The sequence below is a fragment of the Theropithecus gelada genome, chromosome 1 (assembly GCF_003255815.1).
Source record: "Theropithecus gelada isolate Dixy chromosome 1, Tgel_1.0, whole genome shotgun sequence".
Classification (NCBI taxonomy): domain Eukaryota; kingdom Metazoa; phylum Chordata; class Mammalia; order Primates; family Cercopithecidae; genus Theropithecus; species Theropithecus gelada.
Genome location: NC_037668.1, coordinates 210,216,363 through 210,237,488, shown reverse-complemented (window position 1 = coordinate 210,237,488; position 21,126 = coordinate 210,216,363). Strand labels below are relative to the sequence as shown.

General features: G+C 45.4%; 1 protein-coding gene and 1 pseudogene across 3 annotated transcripts in view; both read right to left on the bottom strand.

The window, feature by feature from the left end:
- Positions 1–1,774: 1,774 nt before the first annotated feature.
- The window catches only part of EDARADD (EDAR associated death domain), an 88,762-nt gene continuing 69,410 nt past the window's right edge, over positions 1,775–21,126 (bottom strand). The window contains exons 5-6 of one of the 2 annotated variants that reach the window (XM_025393127.1): positions 18,736–18,781; positions 1,775–4,214 (exon numbers count right to left, since the gene is read on the bottom strand). In XM_025393127.1, coding sequence (XP_025248912.1) covers positions 3,832–4,214; positions 18,736–18,781 — 429 coding nt within the window. In that variant the 3' untranslated portion in view covers positions 1,775–3,831. The remainder of the gene's footprint in view (positions 4,215–18,735; positions 18,782–21,126) is intronic. The other variant, XM_025393128.1, reaches the window with a different exon arrangement.
- Positions 1,776–3,313, bottom strand: LOC112629493 (annotated as a pseudogene). Its single transcript, XR_003120611.1, has one exon. The product of XR_003120611.1 is annotated as an alpha-enolase pseudogene (transcript).

Here is a 21,126-nt window from a genome sequence, read left to right as displayed (position 1 = left end):
CTGTAATTGTCAGTGGAAAAAAACATGGTGGTTTAGAAAATAACTTTCTTTTGAGTTAATCCTAATCTTTCGGTTGTACTGAATCAGTGTTATTCATCATTTTTGCTTATTTTAATCAGGGACTTACACAGAATCCTTCCAAATTGAACTAAGTGTCTCAATTTTCTAAGCCCATAACCAAAACCAAATAGCACTTTCATGGAATTGTCAGTCAAAGCAAGGCTTTGCCTTTTATCTTTTCTCCCTCAAATTACCTAGAAAATCTGATCTTTCCAATAACAAATTTGAACCAAATGTTTCGTTTGTTTAAAATCCTTTAAAGTTTGGATTTGAAGGAATCCCTTCCCTCCCAGCGTCCACATGAAGACTCCCTCTTCTTGGCTAAACCGCTGTGTAGTGTGATGAGGTACTGTTTTAAGCTGGGCTAGTAGAAGCTGGAAGTGGTTACATTTCACCAATAGGTTACTGGATTTTCATTTATTTCTTAACTGAGCTTTATTTTAGGGGTGAAGCACTCAGCCTTACACAAAGGATGAAAAAGTAAGTATTACATTAAATTATTATTATTATTACAATTTTTTTTTTTTTTTTGAGATGGAGTCTCGCTCTGTTGCCTAGGCTGGAGTGCAGTGGCGTGATCTCGGCTCCCTGCAACCTCTGCCTCCTGGGTTCAAGCAATTCTAGTGCCTCAATTTCCCAAGGAGCTGGGATTACAGGCGCCTGCCACGACGCCTGGCTGATTTTTGTATTTTTAGTAGAGACGGGGTTTCGCCATGTTGGCCAGGCTAGTCTCAAACTCCTGACCTCAAGTGATCCACCCACCTCCACCTCTGAAAGTGCTGGGATTACAGGCATGAGCAACCACGCCCAGCCTAACTATCACATTACATTTTTTAAAGTCCCGGGTAACCAAAGGGGATTTGGAGTCCTCTTTTTTTTTTTTTTTTTTTTTTGAGACAGAGTCTCACGCTGTTGCCCAGGCTGGAGTGCAGTGGTGTGATCTCTGCTCACTGCAAGCTCCGCCTCCCGGGTTCAAGCCTCAGCCTCCCAAGTAGCTGGGACTATAGGCGCATGCCATGACGCCCGGCTAATTTTTTGTATTTTCAGTAGAGACGGGGTTTCACCATGTTAGCCAGGATGGTCTTGATCTCCTGACCTCATGATCTGCCCGCCTCGGCCTCCCAAAGTGCTGGGATTACAGGTGTGATGGAGTACTCTCTTTTTTAAAGTCCTGAGTAACCAAAGGGGATTTGGAGTACTCTCTTTGTCAAACACTATTCCCATGGCCTTGATTACCTCGCTGCTTCCTGACTGTTTCCCCAATAACCATCAGTTTCTGCAGGTCTTTAAAAAATATTTGAGCAAATGACATTACTGATAGTCCACATATTGTAAACATATTTGCATAAAAAAGATGGGGCAGGTGTTCTCAAGAGTAACAGCATCCTGTTAATTCACCAAAGTACTTTATAACAAAAAAAGTAATAAACCAACAAGACAGGGTCACTTCTCATTGCTGTTTGTTTTTTTTTTTTCTTTTTTCTCATGAGTCACTGAGGCTTTTTATTTTGAGCACAAAATCACTGGGGATCTTGCCTGTGGCCACCCTGGAGATGACACCGGAGGGTCACGTGGCTCCAGACACTTGGTGGAAAGTGAGGCGAGAAAAACAATGATTTGGGCCAATTACATGACCGCAAAGTTAGAGCTGCCAACAGGGCTCCAGGGAGCTTGGCTTCTGCAGAAGTTCTTTTTTTTTTTTTTTTTTTTTTTTTGAGATGGAGTCTCGCTCTGTCACCAGACTGGAGTGCAGTGGCATGATCTCGGCTCACTGCAACCTGCTTCTGTAGAAGTTCTAAAGAAGCGGTGCAAACTCCACGGCGGTGGGCGAGGGGAGCTCACTAGCAGCGGCCCCTACAAACGTTGGTCAGGGGCCTTCGGCTCCCCGAGCTGACACGAGGAGAGGGGTCTAATTAGCCACCAGGTGACTGAAGGGCTTGCCTGCCCACAGCTTAGTTGGCCGGGGGGTTTCTGAAGTTCCTGCCAGCAAACTTAGCCTTGCTGCCAAGCTCCTCTTCAGTTCTGAGGAGCTGGTTGTACTTGGCCAAGCGCTCAGATCAGCAAGGGGCACCAGTCTTGAGCTGCCAGGGCACAGCCCCACCACCAGGTCAGCAATGAAAGTATTTTCAGTCTCCCCAGAACGATGAGACACCATGACACCCCAACCACTGGCCTGGGCCAGCTTGCACGCCCGGAGGGACTCAGTCATGGAGCAAATCTGGTTCACTTTGAGCAGGAGGCAGCTGCACGCCTTCTCATTCACCGCCTCGGCCGTCCTCTTTGGGCTGGTCACTGTGAGACCATCCCTCACTACCTGGATTCCTGCACTGGCTGTGAACTTCTGCCAAGCTCCCCAGTCATCCTGGTCAAAGGGATCTTTGACAGACACCACTGGGTAGTTTTTGATGCAGGACTTGGACAGATCAGCCAGATGGTCAGGTGAGATGTACCTTATGGGGTCATCGGGAGACCTGAATTCCAGGTCATACTTCCCAGACCTGAAGAACTCGGAGGCCGCTGCGTCCATGCCGATGATCACCTTATCAGTGTAGCCAGCTTTCCCAATCGCAGTCTTCAGCAGCTCCAGGCCTTCTTTATTCTCCAGGATGTTGGCAGCAAATGCGCCTCCATCCCCCACGCTGGTGGCATCTTTCCCTTATTTCTCCTTGATGACATTCTTCAGGTTGTGGTAAACCTCTGCTCCACTGGGCATGGCTTCCTGAAGTTTGCCACACCGACTGGGAGGACCATGAACTCCTGCATGGCCAGCTTGTTGCCAGCATGAGAACTGCCATTGATGACACTGAACACCGGGACTGGCAAGACGACTCTGGGGTTGCCAGGCAAGTCGGCAATGTGGTGGTACAGGGGAACCCCCTTCACAACAGCGCCAGCTTTGCAGGCGGCGAGGGAAACCCCAGAATAGCGTTCCCACAAATTGAGATTTATTTTCTGTTCCATCCGTCTCGATCATCAGTTGGTCAATCTTCTCTTGTTCTGTGACGTCCAGTTTTTTTCTAACCAGGGCAGGTGCAATAGTTTTATTGATGTACACAACAGCCTTTGAGACACCCTTCCCCATATGGTGAGTCTTATTATTGTCCTGGAGTTCTAGGACCGCACAGATACCAGTTGAAGCACCACTGGGCACAGCAGCTCTGAAGAGACTTTTTGAGGTCAAGAGATCAACCTCAATAGTGGGATTCCCACAAGAGTCAAAGATCTCCCTGGCATGGATCTTGAGAATAGACATGGTGAATTTCTAGCCACTGGGTCTCATCGCCTAGGAGAGACGTGGAGGGTGCTGCAGACACTGAGGTGAGCATTCCTCATTGCTGTTTTCTTTGAAACCGTGGGAATGGCACTGATCAGGAAGAGATGTTACATATAGTGCTGTGGGTATGTCTGGGCCTATCAGCAGTCTCAGGACCTATTTAAATCTTTAGCCGTATTTCAGGGAGAGGATAATTTTATTTTCATCATGGCATGAATCCATTCCGACTGCAGGACTTTGGCCCTTAGCGGATACTAGAAAATATGCTTTCCTAATTCCAGATTTGAATATTAAATTAAAACAGATGTGCAAAACTAAACAAACAGAGATCCACCACCGAAACAAGCTACCCCTCCACAAAACTACCAGCTTTGGGGAAAACCAGTGTCCACCGTTCCACGTCCTCATACTAAATTCCTACAAAAGAACAGATTCACATTCCTTCTTCACCTGTGGTTGTTTCAACGTCCGGAGAGGCCAATGAAGGAAGAAGAGCTCTAGAAGTGCCTGGAGGGGTGTCCACGCTCCCGCTTGGGCCACTCCTCGTCCACCCACCTGCGCAGAACCTTCTCCACGTCGGCCCTGTGGTAGAGTCTGCAGAGCTCCATCAGCTGGCCCACCGTCCTCTGACTGTTCCGCAGCAGGAACTCCAAGGTGGGGCTCTGTGGCCTCTGCTCCAGGAAGCACAATTCATCATAGGACATCCCCCATTTGCTTGCAAAATTCCTCCAGTTTTTCACCGTTGGGTGACACGGATCCAGCTTTATCCTGATCACATCTAGTAAGTCCTGATCATTGAGCAAGTCACTGATGGTGGGGGCCCGGAGCAAGCAGGAGGAACAAGTACAGTTTTCTTTGCAGGAGTTGTCCTTGCTGATCTCTGCAGGGAGAAACAATTTAGTCCACAGGTCAACAAGAGGCCTAACATATGCATTCATTTCTTACATCCTTTATATTCCTGCTGAATTGTCAAAAGCATCATATGGAAGACTATTTCAGAATTCTCATTTCTTTTTTTTTTTTGAGATGGAGTCTCGCTCTGTTGCCCAGGCTGGAGTGCAGTGGCGTGATCTCAGCTCACTGCAAGCTCTGCCTCCCGGGTTCATGCCATTCTCCTGCCTCAGCTTCCTGAGCAGCTGGGACTACAGGCGCTGCCACTGCGCTCGGCTAATTTTTTGTATTTTTAGTAAAGATGGGGTTTCACCGTGTTAGCCAGGATGGTCTCGATCTCCTGACTTCGTGATCTGCCTGCCTCGGCCTCCCAAAGTGCTGGGATTACAGGTGTGAGCCGCTGTGCCTGGCCTAAGAATGCTCATTTCTAATAATGTGTTACTCTTTTTTTCTTTTCTTTTCTTTTCTTTTTTTTTTTTTTTGATACAGGGTGTCACCCTGTTGCTCAGGCTGCAGTGCAGTGGCATGATCTTGGCTCACTGCAACCTCCACCTTCCAGGCTCAGGTGATCCTCCCACCTCAGCCTCCCGAGTACCTGGGACTATAGGCACGTACCACCAAACCTGGCTATTTTTTTGGTAGAGATGGGGTTTCACCATGTTTCCCAGGCTGATCTTGAACTCCTAGGCTCAAGTGATCTGCCCAGCTTGACCTCCCAAAGTGCTGGGATTACAGGCATGAGCCACTGCACCTGGCTGTGTTATTCTTCATAGCCAAAGATGGGTTGCTTTGCTGGAAGGAGTAGGAATTTTTAAAGCCTTTCTTTCCAAGACTGTCTATGTCTTACAGTGTGCATCTGTGACACTGCTGGCCAGAATAAGGGCTCCAGCAAACAGAACTCTCCCGAGGCACAAAGGTCTGCAGTGCCCGTGAGTAACCAGCCCATACCTGCATGCAGTGCCCGTGAGTAACCAGCCCACACCTGCATGCAGTGCCCGTGAGTAACCAGCCCACACCTGCGTGCAGTGCCCGTGAGTAACCAGCCCACACTTGCATGCACCTCAGCCCTTGCTCCTTCCAAGTGACCAGTCAGCCCTGACAGTTTAACACCAAACACACCATGTCAGCGTGTACAAAACTGCACACTTCTTTGAAAGATCTTTTTTAAAAAAAAAACAAAAACAACGCAGACATGAAAACTGGAATATCCACTCCATATGCATATTTGAAAACAAGCGATAGTTGATAGTGCCAGAAATCTTACTTTTTAAATTTACGGCCCCCTTATCAGCCCTCTGCCTTTACCTGTGCTTTCTTCACCCATAGGCTCCCTTTGAAGTGGCGCCAACACCCTGGGGTGTGTGCGGTGGGAGGGAAAGAGGCGGAAAACCCAGCAGGAGGCTTTTCAGCTGAGCTTCAGCATGAAGAGCATGCGCCCACACCAGAGGAAGAGCCGCCTTCCCACTGAATCTTAAAGACTCAACTGCAGCCTCATTTGACGAGCAGGAGGCATGTTAGTAGGAGGACAAAGTTTGTAGGTGAGAGGTGTGGACAAGTCATTTGTAATAAAGTATTAAGTGGTGTCTAAACAACATGGCAAATTAAGCAGCTTAAATTCTACAACAACACTGAGTCTCACGAGCCCTCTGAATTCAGATTTTAATAGCCAAAGGCCACTTTGCTTGGAAAGTGGCCTTTGCTTGGAAAGGCCACTGGCTTGGAAAATTCTGGGGAAGGTTATAATAGCCTTTACTATATATATGACGTTGAGTCATGGCCTTCCCAGTTTGGGAAGGTAAAGAATTTGGACAGAGGGAGTAACTCTGGTGATCATAAGGGAGCAAACCAGCAATCTTGAGGCCAGTGGAAATTCAAAGGCAATAAAACAAGAGCCATGAAAATATGCTCATACTCTTTGACCTATTAATGTAACTCCTGGGAATCCATCCTAAGGAGATAATCCAAAATATGCATTTACATAAACATGGTTATCACAGTGTTATTTACATTATTGAGTTTCAAAAACAACCAAAATGTCTAAAGTTAGGGGACTCGCGAAATAAATGATTGTACTACTTGATGGAATATTATTTAAGTAACTATGAAGACAATATGGCAACCTAGAAAATGTTTGTGATGTTATGGGAAAAATGCAAGATAGAAAAAAATGTATGAATTCTACGATTAGAACTACGTGAAAATCAATGAGTAGATAAAGAAAATGTGATATATATATATGATATATGTGATAAATGTGATATATATATCACATTTTCTTTATCCACTCATTGATTTTATATATATATGATGAAATACTATTTATCCATAAAAAGGAATTAATTAATGGCATTTGCAGTAACCTGGATGGAATTCGAGACTATTATTCTTTTTTTTTTGAGATGGAGTCTCCTTCTGTCACCCAGGCTGGAGTGCAGTGGCGCGAACTCGGCTCACTGCAAGCTCTGCCTCCCGGGTTCGCGCCATTCTCCTACCTCAGCCTCCCGAGTAGCTGGGACTACAGGCACCCTCCATCACGCCTGGCTAATTTTTTGTATTTTTAGTGGAGACAGGGTTTCACCGTGTTAGCCAGGACGGTCTTGATCTCCCAACCTTGTGATCTGCCCGCCTCAGATTCCCAAAGTGCCGGGATTACAGGCGTGAGCCACTGTGCCCGGTAAGACTATTGTTTTAAGTGAAGTAACTCAGGAATGGAAAACCAAACATCGTATGTTCTCACTCATAAGTGGAAGTGAAGCTATGAGGACGCAAAGGCATAAGAATGATACAATGGACTTTGGGGACTCAGGGGGAAAAGGTAGGAAGGGGGTGAAGGATAAAATATACAAATCGGGTGCAGTCTATACTGCTCGGGTTATGGGTGCACCAAAATCTCATAAATCACCACTAAAGAACTTACTCATGTAACCAAATACCACCTATTCCTCAATAAACTATGGAAATTAAAAAAGAAAAAGTAAAAAGCACCCTGGGAAAAAAAAATTTCTCCCTGGCCAGTCACAGTGGCTCATACCTGTAATCCCAGCCATTTGGAAGGCTGAGGCAGGAGGATCACTTGAGCCCAATAGTTCGAAATCAGCCAGTGCAACATAGTGGAACCCTGTCTCAAAAAAAAACCACTAAAAATTAGCCGGGTGTGCTGGCGCATGTCTGTGGTCTCAGCTTCGTGGGAGGCTGAGGTAGCGGATTGCTTGAGCTTAGGAGGTTGAGGCGGCAGTGAGCCGTGACTCCACCGAGCCGTGACTGCACCGCTGCCATCCAACCTGGGCAACAAAGTGAGAACCTGTCTCAAAAAAAACAAAAATTCTCTCTGTGCACCTTTTAAGAATACCTGAACTTCCCTATGTACACTTAAGCTTCGCTGGGGTGCTTAGACTTTCTTTTCTGTATCTGTCCAGTTACCAAGTCCCAGCCTTCCACTCCATGCTCCCCATGCTCTCTTCCTGTTTTATTTTCCATGACTGCCTCAATATAACTTGTGCTCAACCAAACTGGACTACTCAATTCCCTGCATTTTCTTTTTTAAAGTTTAATTAAATTAAAAAAAAAAAAAACACTGGCTGGGTACAGTGGCTTCTGCCCACAGTTCCGGTGCTTTGGGAAACTGAGGCAGGAAGATTGCTTAAGGCCAGGAGTTCAAGATGAGCCTGGGAAACACAGCAAGACCTCCATCTCCACAAAAAAATTTTAAAAATCGGCTGAGTGTGATGGTGTGCACCTGCAGTCCCAGCTGCTTGGGAGGCTGAGGCAGGAGGATTGCTTGAACCGAGGAGTTCCAGGTTATAATGAACTATGACTGTGCCATTGCACTCCAGCCTGGGTAACAGAGTGGGACTGTCAAAATCCCTAATCTAATCTCAGTGTAGAAAATTTGGAATATATACACACACACATATAATATACATATATGCACATATAATATGTATATATACGTATATAATATATAATACACACATATAATACATATATACACATGTAGAATACGTATATGTACACACATATATAATACATATATATACACATATATACACGTATATATTATATATATATGAATTTTGGATAAACTATTAACGGTTAGGTTTTCCCCAATTCTCCTGACTGAGTGAAGATGTGATGCATACCTTTCACATAAATTTTGGCCGCATCTTTAATCATCTCACCACTAACAGGATAATTAAGTCAAAAGAATGAGCCTTCTAAGGCTACTGGTGCATGTGCCCCAAATTGCTCTCCAGAAAGAAAGGCTGTACCAGTTTACAGTATGAATTTTTTTCTTTTCTTTCTTTCTTTTTTTTCTTTTTTTGAGACAGTCTCGTCCTGTCATCCAGGCTGGAGTGCAGTGGCACAATCTCAGCTCACAGCAACCTCTGCCTCTTGAGTTCAAGCAATTCTCCTGCCTCAGCCTCCTGAGTAGTTGGGATTTCAGGCACCTGCCATCACACTCGTCTAATTTCTATATTTTTAGTAGAGATGGAGTTTCACCATGTTGGCCAGGCTGGTCTCAAACTCCTGACCTCAGGTGATCTCCCCTCTTGGCCTCCCAAGGTGCCAAGATTACAGGTGTGAGCCACCACGCCCAGTCATTTCACCTTTGTCAGCGCCAAGTATTCGTTTTAAAAATCTCTTTTTAAAGGTTCTTAAAAAGTGGTAGGTTAAAAAATCAGGCCTTATTTTTTTCTATCTCCATGCCTTATCAGTGTTTCCTTCATGATCAGAATGTCTTCCCTCTCCTTCTCACTGAACTTCCTCTATGGCACTTCTCTTCCTCTAATGAACTTTACCCATCCTAGAAAACCCACTCGGATTCCCCCTTTCCATGAAGTCTTCCCGGCCGCTGTCTGGAATTCCACCTCACTTGGAACCCCCACATCATTTTGTTTGCATCTCCTGACCCCGCCTTGTAGTGAGAAATACTGTACGGTTTTCTTATTTCCATGCAACACCTTAAAATCCTGAGAACAGACAGGCATCTCTGCTCCTGCCTCAGCCTCCCGAGTAGCTGGGACTACAGGCGCCCGCCACCACGCCCGGGTAATTTTTTATATTTTTAGTAGAGACGGAGTTTCACTGTGTTAGCCAGGATGGTCTCGATCTCCTGACCTCATTATCTGCTCACTGTGGCCTCCCAAAGTACTGGGATTACAGGCGTGAGCCATTGTGCCTGGCTATAATGCAGTTCTTAAAATGACAAATAATTCATTTATATCCCTGTAAATCATGTATTATAAATACAATCACAAGCATGGAGAAAAGTTTGGAAGGATCTATAACAAAAATGTTAACAATGGTTAATTCTGGGTGATGAGAACACAGGTGACTAATTTTTTTTTTTTTTTTTTTGCGTATGGATATTTTCCAATTTTCTATAATTATTGTGTTTATTTGAATACTATATGTATTTTTGAGACAGGGTCTTGTTCTGTGGCCCAGGCTGGAGTGCAGTGCTGCAATCATGGCTCACTGTAGCCTCCACCTCATGGGCTCAAGCAATCCTCCTGCCTCAGCCTCCCGAGTAGTTGGCATGCACCACCACACCCAACTAGTTTTTTGATTTTTTAAAACTTTCTGGGCCGGGTGCGGTGGCTCAAGCCTGTAATCCCAGCACTTTGGGAGGCCGAGACGGGCGGATCACGAGGTCGGGAGATCGAGACCATCCTGGCTAACACGGTGAAACCCCGTCTCTACTAAAAATACAAAAAAAAAGAACTAGCCGGGTGAGGTGGCGGGCGCCTGTAGTCCTAGCTACTCGGGAGGCTGAGGCAGGAGAATGGCGTGAACCCGGGAGGCGGAGCTTGCAGTGAGCTGAGATCCGGCCACTGCACTCCAGCCTGGGCGACAGAGCGAGACTCCATCTCAAAAAAAAACAAAAAAAACAAAAAAAAAAAACTTTCTGTAGGCTGGGCGATATGGCTCATGCTTGTAATCCCAGTACTTTAGGAGGCCGAGGGGGGCAGATCACCTGAGGTTGGGAGTTCGAGACCAGTCTGACCAACATGGAGAAACCCCATCTCTACTAAAAATACAAAAATTAACTGGGCATGGTGGCACATGCCTGTCATCCCAACTACTTGGGAGGCTGAGGCAGGAGAATTGCTTAAACCTGGGAGGCAGAGGTTGCGGTGAGTTGAGACCATGCCACTGCACTCCAGCCTGGGCAACATGAGCGAAACTCCATCTCAAAAAAAAAAAAAAAAATTGTTGTAGGGACAGGGGTCTCACAATGCTCCCCAGGCTGGTGTTGAACTCCTGGGCTGAAGCAATCCACCTCCCTCAGCCTCCCAAAGTGCTGGGATTACAGGTGTGAGCCACTGTGCCTGGCCTAAAATAGACATTTTTTAATGTCATAAAGAAATAAGGATTTAAACTGCTAGGTCCAGAATTATATGTAATGGTGTCTCAAGTTCCCTTTCTTGTCTTTGTAAGAGTTAGTGTTGGCAATGTTACCGTCAAGAAGGAAAAAACATGAGAAAGTTTCCGTCAGGCTCCTTTATTTATTTATTTATTTATTTATTTTTGAGACAGTGTCGCTGTTGTCAGCTCGGGCTGGAGTGCAATGGCACGATCTCAGCTCACTGCAACTTCTGCCTCCCAGGTTCCAACCATTCTCCTGCCTCAGCCTCCCGAGTTGCTGAGATTACAGGCACCAGCCACCATGCCCGGCTAATTTTTGTATTTTTTAAGTAGAGACAGGGTTTCACCACGTTGGCCAGGCTGATCTTGAACTCTTTACCTCAGGTGATCTACCCGCCTTGGCCTCCCAAAGTGCTGGGATTACAGGCATGGGCCACCGCGCCTGGTCTAGAAAGTTCCTTTAAACTGAGTGTATGAAAAGCTCTTATTTCTTTGAACAATCATATCGACCATTACCAGTTTATTTTAAAAAATGATATGCCAAAAGATCTACTAAAGTTTTTGTTTGTGTGTGTTTTCTTTCTTTTTTTTGAGATGGAGTCTTGCCCTTGTTGCCCAAGCTGGAGTGTAATGGTGCCATCTCGGCTCACTGCAACCTCCACCTCCTGGGTTCAAGCGATTCTCCCACCTCAGCATTCCGACCTAGCTGAAATTACAGGTGCCTGCCACTACTCCCAGCTAATTTTTTTTGTATTTGTAGTAGAGACAGGGTTTCACCATGTTGGCCAGGCTGATCTCAAACTCCTGACCTCATGATCCGCCTGCCTCAGCCTCCCAAAGCGCTGGGATTACCAGCATGAGCCACCACGCTCGCCCTGTGTGTGTTTTCAATAACACAAGTGACAAACCATTTCCTTAATTGGAATCTACATGGACTGCTAATATAAATGAATCTATAGCTGCCTTTTAGAATTACAAACTCTAATTAGCTCTCTGGAGGACTTAACACAGAGCAAACAAGGTTTTTTCCTATCAAATACATTTTGTCCTGCTATACTTTAAATTACTAGCATATATATTATACATGAAAGGTTAAACTGGGTAATGCCTTAGAGAGGGGAGAGAAAGACTTCGGACCAAATAAATCCTTATCAGAAATGGAGAAAAACGAGATTATTTATTTTATTTTATTTTTGAGACGGAGTCTCGCTCTTATCGCCCAGGCTGGAGTGCAATGGGGTGATCTTGGCTCACTGCAAGCTCTGCCTCCCAGGTTCAAGCGATTCTCCTGCCTCACCCTCCCGAGTAGCTGGGATGACAGGCGCCTGCTACCACACCTGTCTAGTTTTTGTATTTTTAATAGAGACAGGGTTTCACCATGTTGGCCAGGCTGGTCTCAAATGCCCAACCTCAAGTGATCCACCTGCCTTGGCCTCCCGAAGTGCTGGGATTACAGGTGTGAGCCATCGCACCCAGTCAAAAAATGAGATTATTATTTGATGCTTCTCAAATAACAAGCCCAGGGTTGCTATACAGTGGAAATTCAAAAATTATCTGCTAAATGAACAAATGAATGAGAACTGTGTATTGTCCCTGGGGGACAAAGTAGATTTGTTATTGTCACTTAATGAATCTTAATACCTAAAGAGGGAACTTCTACTAAAGGAGAAAGAATGTAGCTGATATCTGCTAGCAGTAAATAGATACTGATGGAAAATACTGCAGAATTGGCCTTAAAATACAAAAGATGGATTAATTCTAGGTTTGAGGAGAAGAGAGGGTTGTTGAAAAATTAATTATACATAAAAATTCACTTAGATTCGCTAATAATTGGGATCCCCATTTGCCATGTTTTGACTCTCGACCTGTATATTTTCCACTGGTGCAAAGCAAGAATGAAGCCACGTCAAGTCATTTATGTTGACTTCCTGTTTTAAAGGCCAAAGCCCCGAAGGTCTACTCTTGGTCAGTCTAGTTTGAGCAGTGGCTCAAAAGAAGAAAACATTTGTCAGGTGAAGAAGGGCCAGGTTCCTTGTCATCAGAGTAACTGTCATGATGAAGTGACAATTAACACAGTAATTATCACTATCAAAATTCTTGTGCCTAACGTATGGTAGCCCTGCCCTGAGTCCTTGACAAGCATAATCCCAAATCATCCTGATTCTGGGTCTTTTTGGATGGTGCTCTTCAAATCCCAATGCTCCAACTTCCTCAGGGCTTGATGTCTCAGGGCATTGAACCTCTAGGAATGTCAGACTCCTCATCTCCTCATCTATAAAATGGAGATGGCAGTATTGCCTGTATCTCTTGGACTAAATGAGATGAGGGACAAGATGCCATTTTTGCCAAGTCTTATGCCAATGTTCTTTAAAGATGTTCGGTTTTGATTAGTCAGGTGTGGTGGTGCACGCCTATAGTCCCAGCTACTTAGGAGGCTGAAGGGGAAGCTCGCTTAGCCCAGGAGATTGAGGCTGCAGTGAGCCATGATCGTGCTACTGCACTCCAAGATACTAGGTTTTAGATTTATTTATTTATTTAGAGACAGAGTCTCACTCTGTCACCCAGGCTGGAGTACAGTGGCACAATCATGGCTCACTGCAGCCTCCACCTCCCGGGTTCAGCTTCCTGAGTAGCTGGGACCACAGGTGCACACCACCAGGCCCAGCTAATTTTCTTATATTTTTGGTAGAAACAGGGGTCTCACTATGTTGCCCAGGCTAGTCTTGAACTCCTGGACTCAAGTAATCCACCCACCTCAGCTTCCCAAATTGTTGGGATTACAGGTGTGAGCCACCACATCCAGCTAGTTTTATTTTTTGAAGGAGGCAGGGGAAGAAAGAGGCCCCAGGCCATCTCTCAGCGCACCTCCTCTGCTGCTCCTCACTGCCCACACCCATCCTAGAACACTGAGCTCAGTCCAGCCTCAGGGCGTTTGCCCCAGCGAGTTCCTGTCCCTGGCATCCTCCTGTCTTAGATCTCCACGGGCTGGGTCCTTTGCATTGTTCGGGTCTCACTGCCCCTTCCGAGCTAAAGTGGCACCCTCCCCCTACCAGGCTTAATCCCATTAACCTGGCTTATCTTCCTCAAGGCACCTACCACCATATAAAATGACTTACTGATTCTGTGTTTATTGTCTGTCTCTCCCAACTAGAATATAAGCTCTAAGAGGAAAAGGTCTTTGGATGTCTGGTGTCACTGCTGCACACCAGGCACACAGCAGGTGCCCAATAAATATCTGATGAATACATCAAATGAATGAGGAGTGTGACAGTTCAAGAAAAAAATCAAATGAGAAATTAGGCTTCTTAGCAGCCCAAGAAGAGTTCTCTATCGAGAAGTCTTCAAACCAGCTGACGCAAGTGTTTTTGGTGTTAACCAGGCAGCTGCAAGACTGCTATGGAGAGGACACCGTGTACCATGGAGATTAACGGCATGAGCTTTGGAGGCAGCTAACCCCGCACAGATGTGCGACTTGGACAGGTTACTGAGCTTGCTAAGCCCCCGTCTCACTCTCTGAACAGGGATAATGACACCTCTCTCACACGGTGGTTGTGAGGATTAGATGAGGTAATCCTTTAAAGCCCCCATCCTAGCACATGGTAAGAAGCATGCAACAATGAATAGCATAGCTGTGGGGAAGCATTAATAACCAACAGCCTTTTTCAGGAGAATCGCTTGAGCCCAGGAGGTGAAGGCTGCAGTGAGCTGAGATCGCGCCACTGCACTCCAGCCTGGGCGACAGAGCAAGAACCCGTCTCAAACAAAACAAAACAAAACAAAACAAAAAACCAAACCAACAGTCTTTTAAAAAGCAGTGGTTCCCAACCTTGGTCATAGGATGGACCCCCCCAACCCCCCACCCTATCAATCCCCCAGGGAAATTTACAAAACCCTGATGTGTGGTCCCACCCTCGGAGATCCTGATTAATTAGTCTGGGATGCAGGGAGGACACGGGAATTTTTTAAAGCTCCCTTGGGACTTCTAATGTGCAGCCAGGACTGAAAACCTCCGCCGGCCTTGAAGACATCTCCAGATTAAGTATTTAGTCAGGAGCGCCTGCCAAAATTAGGTTTTGGAATTACACCCACCTCTCTTTGTGAGACGCCATGTCTGTTGATGGTTAAGAGGTCTTGGATACGCAGTGCTTCTCCACACTCACAACCTGATAAGTGGTTTTCCATGGGACATTTCTCCCCCCACCCTCCGCCTCTCCATCGTTTCTCACTCAAATATTTTAAAATTATACTGTAAAGAAGAGTTCAGGAATCAAGCATGCTCATTAATGTCATTTAAAACAACTGTTAAAAAAAATAAGTGACTGGTAGTGTCTGTATCTAACTCATAAGTTTGTGGCTGGCGGGTTATAAAATATGGGTCAATTAACAGTTAATTGTGAATTGGAACAAGATTCACAATGCACACACGTCATGATTAGTTAGGCGTAGAAATGGCTCCAGTCAGGATGTTGGCAGCGGTTCACAGACTGACTTAATGTGCCTCCCTGCAGGGAAGGTGCCCTTTCATCTTGCACCCTCTGGCTTTTGGAGAGTGACTGCTACGGGAGTGTCTCCCTCCACTGCTGCAAGAGGACTGTTAGCTCTCAGGTCATTTGTAAGGATGCTCCCCGGGATAACCAGGTCTTGAGTTCGTTCAAAACCATTAGAGAGTAAACATTTTATATTGGCAACTTCAGAGATAGCTAAGTACTGTGGTTCTGAAATAAAATAACTCTATCCCGGCCGGGCGCGGCGGCTCACGCCTGTAGTCCCAGCACTTTGGGAGGCCCAGGCGGGCAGATCACGAGGTCAGGAGATCGAGACCATCCTGGCTAACACGGTGAAACCCCATTTCTACTAAAAATACAAAAAATTAGCCGGGCATGGTGGTGGGTGCCTGTAATCCCAGCTACTCCGGAGGCTGAGGCAGGAGAATGGCATGAACCGGGAGACGAAGCTTGCAGTGAGCCGAGATCGTGCCACTGCACTCCAGCCTGGGTGACAGACCGAGACTCTGTCTCAAATAAATAAATAAATAAATAAATAACTCTATCCCAGGTGGTTACACATGATCAGATTTGGAGGCTGCAAAATACCAACAAGTGTTGAAGTAGAGTCACATCCTTCTGCAGTAATGGTTATTAAGGGGGTATAATCATGCTTTTTTTTTTTTTTTTTCTGTGTGTGGTTTCCAATGTGGTTGGAAATAAACATAGTTAAATTACCAGTTTCTGGCTTTGATAAATCATTGGAACTTGGGGCACACACACACACACACACACACACCCCACATTATTCATCATAAGAGTTATATATTAGCAGCTTTCGGAAAGTGATGAAGAATTATTTTTACCTACTAAGAAACTGACCCAAGGGCTTTTGGTGGGCGTTTGATCTCTTAACCAAAGGGAAAGAACGTGATTTTGTTTTCTCTAAAGCATCCTTTTAAGGAGACATTAAGTTGGCAGCAGCATTGGGAAGTCTAACTGACAGGTTGGGTGGATCCAGGCAAGTAAATCATGCAGGGCCTCAATTGTGTCATCAAATAAAACTGAAGTAGAGAAAGCACGTGAGAAAAAGAAGCAAACTCTCACATACAAAAAGACCCAGGTTGGGCTGGGCGTGGTGACTGAGGCCGGTAATCCCAGCACTTTGGGAGGCTGAGGCGGGTGGATCACCTGAGGTCAGGAGTTTGAGTCCAGCTTGACCAACTGTGGTGAAACTCCGTCTCTATTAAAAATAGAAAATTATCCGGGCGTGGTGGCACATGCCTGTAATCCCAGCTACTTGGGAGGCTGAGGCAGGAGAATTGCTTGAACCCAGGATGTGGAGGCCATGCCATTGCACTCCAGCCTGGGCAACAAGAGTAAAACTCCGTCTCAAAAAACAAACAAACAAACAACACTCTGGTGGTTCATTCTGACACAAGTAAAAAATGTTTGAAGATGACCAGAAGCCTGATTAAAATTAATCTACTAATTAATAATGACTATCATTCAGAAGAGTCCTTGAAGGGTTTATAAATATTTCTAAACAAATTTCTATACTCATTTTTATTTTAGTTAATGTGCCACATTAGTGTGTGGGGTGTTAGTCTTTAAAGAGTTTAAATATAGATTTTTAAAATTAGAAAATAAATACGTGCTTGTCATGGCAAACCTGAAAATTCAGATGAGCATATGGAAAAAATTAATGCTCCCATTACCCAGGCCAACCACAGTTAACCTTTTAGAAATTTCCTTGGTTATTTACCATGCAGCAAGGTATACTTACCGACATGTGATCATTTGTTATATATACATTTGTATACACAGATTAAATGCGGAGGGGCGTTTCCGATACCAGCTCATGTTAGAAATTTCAGAAATATAGGATAGTGGAAAGAAAATAAAAACTCACCAGGCATGGTGGCTCATGCCTGTAATCCCAGCACTTTGGGAGGCCAAGGCGGTTGGATCACCTGAGGTCAGGAGTTTGAGAACAGCCTGGCCAACATGGTGAAACCCCATCTCTGCTAAAATTACAAAAATTTGACGGGCGCAGTGGCTCACCATTGCACTCAAGCCTGGGTGACAAGAGTGTGAAACTCCATCTCAAAACAAAACAAAACAAAAAAATCTATGGAATGAAAAAGAAATCACCTAGAACTGCACCTTCCAGAGAGAACTGCTGCTCACATGCTAGTATTGGTGTATTTTCTAATATCATGTTTCTAAGGGGAAAAAAAGTTGAGTATGCACTGCATGTTCTGGTTTCTCAGCTTGGTTACCTGGGCTGATGACAGCTGCCCTGAGGGCTCTGTGGGTCCCCCACCCTGCTTAAGAAAGAAATAAACAAAACTCTGGTGGCTCCAGTCAGTCAATGTATGCTTTACAAGATGTAGAAAATGTTGGTGAGGTCTTTTTAGTATTATTATTTTACTAGCATTTTATTTTGAGACGGAGTCTTGCTCTGTCGCTCAGGCTGGAATGCAGTGGTGTGATCTCAGCTCACTGCAATCTTTCCCTCCCAGGTTCAAGCAAGTCTCCTGCCTCAGCCTCCTGAGTAGCTCAGATTATAGATGCCTGTCACCATGCCTGGCTAATTTTTGTATTTTTAGTAGAGATGGAGTTTCGCCATGTTGGCCATGCTGGTCTTGAACTCCTGGTCTCAAGTGATCTGCCCACCTTGGCCTCCCAAAGTGCCGGGATTACAGGTGTGAGCCACCGCACCTGGCCATTTGCTAGCTTATTTTAATGCTTACTCCCTCACTGCCTATCCCTTCTGATTAATTAATGAGAAATTTAAACATTGCAAAAATGTCTGTCTTATGATTAAAAAAGGGGAGGGGGGAGAAATAAACTTTAATGTTTCTTTGCTTAAACACACTGAAAGCAGAAAAGGAGCAGGACTAACATCTGGCCTAACGTCAGGAGGGCTCCTTTGGCTACCCAAGTAGCCAAGACACACAGAGAGAGATGACCCAGCTGGCTTCTGGTCCCTTCCACCAAGCAACAAACAGCACGTTCTCCACCAATGCTATGGCTCTTAGAACTCAGAGGGAAGGAGAATCCGTTCAGTCCCGACTGGCCGGATCCTAAACCTGCCCCATTCAGAACCCTGCCATGCCCCTCACATGCAAAGGAAGGGTAGTGCAGAGAACATACTCTTTGAAGGCTTTTGTGAAGTCTTGTAAGATAGGGCTTTCCCTGCAGTTTGCCGCGAGTAGAAAGTTGCTCTATTCTGCAGTACAGATATTAAAGTTAATGATAAACATAGTCTCAAATTACTTTTATTTTATTTTAATTTAATTTTTTGAGATGGAGTTTCACTCTGTTGTCCAGGCTGGAGTGCAATGGCACTATCTCGGCTCACTGCAACCTCCGCCTCCTGGGTTCAAGCGATTCTCCTGCCTCAGCCTCCCAAGTAGCTGGGATTACAGGTGCCCGCCACCACGCCCAGCTAATTTTTGTATTTTTGGTAGAGACGGGATTTCACCATGTTGGCCAGGCTGGTCTTGAACTCATGACCTCAGGTGATCCACCCACCTCGGCCTCCCAAAGTGCTGGAATTACAGGCGTGAGTCACCGACCCCGGCCTCCAATTATCTTTAATTCAGTCATACTAGCTATTGGCCCAGATATTTTTTAGAATAAATCATTTACCTGGAAGGGGATCTCCAGTGCTATCTGGAAAGCCATTTTCTTCTCCCTAAAAACCAAAAAGCAACCTTCATTAAAATCATATCCAAATGTGAATGGAGATATTATCCATCTTCCAACTTACTTAAATTTCCACCAAAACCCTGGGGGCTGGGGTGGGTGGAGGGACTGGATCTTGAGAATGGTATTTTAATGGGAGGTGAACCCAGCATCTGCCTCTAGAATATGAGCACCTTGAGTGCAAGGACTTTTGTTTATTTGCTCCTTGTGCTGTCCCAGTGCCCAGAACGGTGCTTGATATACAGCAGACACTCAAACTTGCTAAATGCCCTAGTGTCCCTATTTTTAAAAATTGTCAGCTGGACACCATAGTTTGTGCCTGCAGCCCCAGCTACTTGGGCGGCTGAGATGGGAGGATCACTTGAGCCCAGGAGTTGGAGGCTGCAGTGAGCTATCACCGAGCCACTGTACTTCAGCCTGAAAGACAGCAAGATCTCAAAGAAAGAAAAAAAAAGGGTATCAATGCAAGCAACAATGTGCTATTTTTATTTTACATTATGGGTTATCTTCCTTATTTTATTTCTTATCTGCTTTTTGTCTGTCAGGGCTTGTCTGTCGATCCAGGTTACAATTCTTTCCCTTTTCTATTTATTTCAGTATATATCGCAAAGCAGCTAAAACCAACTATGAAAAAGTGGTGTCCAAATCTCTTGAGAGACAATCGTGTTTCTGCCCTTCTGACTGGGGTTCCATTTTTATAATCAGGACCATGCTACAGGGATGTGAGGGATTTACTCTGATCTTGGAGGTGTGTGTGTGTGTGTGTGTGTGTGTGCTTCCCATGAAGTCAGCAGAGGAGACCGGTCCCAGTATACCTTCGTTTATGTTAACTCCATCTTTCTACAACCAAATCTTTCTTATCAGCTAATGCCACCCCCCACCCCACCCCCATCCACTGTACTGAAGACGCACAAGAGGCCAGTCAGAAGCCCTGGGCTTTAGAACCTCAGGCACAGTGCCAGTGAGGGTCTCAGATCCCCCGTTTGTGTACTGAGGTAGCTGTGGGATTAGCTCAGCTCTAACGTGCCTCTATTTTCTTGGGTCTGAGAGTTTCACCTGTCAAGATGTGTTAAATCCGTGGTGTCAATGTGTTTTAAGCATTTTTTTTTTTTTTTTTTTGAGATGGAGTCTCTCTCTGTCACCAGGCCGGAGTGCACTGGAGCAATCTCGGCTCACTGCAATCTCTGCCTCCCAGGTTCAAGTCATTCTCCTGCCTCAGCCCCCTGAGTAGCTGGGATTACAGGCATGCGCCACCACACTCAGCTAATTTTTGTATTTTTGTAGAGATGGGGTTTCACCATGTTGGCCAAGATGGTCTCCATCTCCTGACCTCGTGATCTGCCCGCCTCAGCCTCCCAAAGTGCTGGGATTACAGGCGTGAGTCACTGTGCCTGGTGTGTTTTAAACATTTTAAACAATCTTTCTCTCTTAATCTTCTCAGAGGAGCCTTTTGCCTCATCCCAAGCTCATCCATCCCCATGTCTCAGCCGTGTACATACCTTCACCTAACCACAAACCTAGATATTTTTTTTTTTTTCCACACAGGCACATTCCCATGTGTTACCAGCTAGACTTTTCTCCTAAGTAATCTAAATATTTCTTATCTTTGCTGGAACTAAAAACCAACTTGCTTACCATAATTCATACAATTTCTTTTCATTTAGTTGAAGTCGTACTTTCTTTTTTTTTTTTTTTTTTTTTTTTTTTTTTTTGAGACTGAGTCTGTCTCTGTCGCCCAGGCTGGAGTGCAGTGGCCAGATCTCAGCTCACTGCAAGCTCCGCCTCCCGGGTTTACGCCATTCTCCTGCCTCAGCCTCCCGAGTAGCTGGGACTACAGGCGCCCGCCACCTCGCCCGGCTAGTTCTTTGTATTTTTTAGTAGAGACGGGGTTTCACCGTGTTAGCCAGGATGGTCTCGATATCCTGACCTTGTGATCCGCCCGTCTCGGCCTCCCAAAGTGCTGGGATTACAGGCTTGAGCCACCGCGCCCGGCGAAGTCGTACTTTCTTCTCACATTTCCCTTACTCAGGAGTGTGTGCGTGCATATGTGTGTGTGTGTGTGTGTGTGTGTGTGTATCAGAGAGAGAGAGTGTGAGAGAGAAAGAGAGAAACAGATGAAGAGACAGAGATGGAAAGAGAGAATTATAGTGAGTCTCTGAGCAGATAGAAATCTCTCTCTATGCAACCTTTTGTTTTATTTCAAGGCTAACCCCAGAAGCCCCACGACTTTAGGGACACTAGTCATTACTCCGCAGGTCATGTGGAGACCTGCCTTTTCGCATCTGCATCACTCCTGCAGGATTGGGCAGGTATGTGGACTCTTTTATCAACACA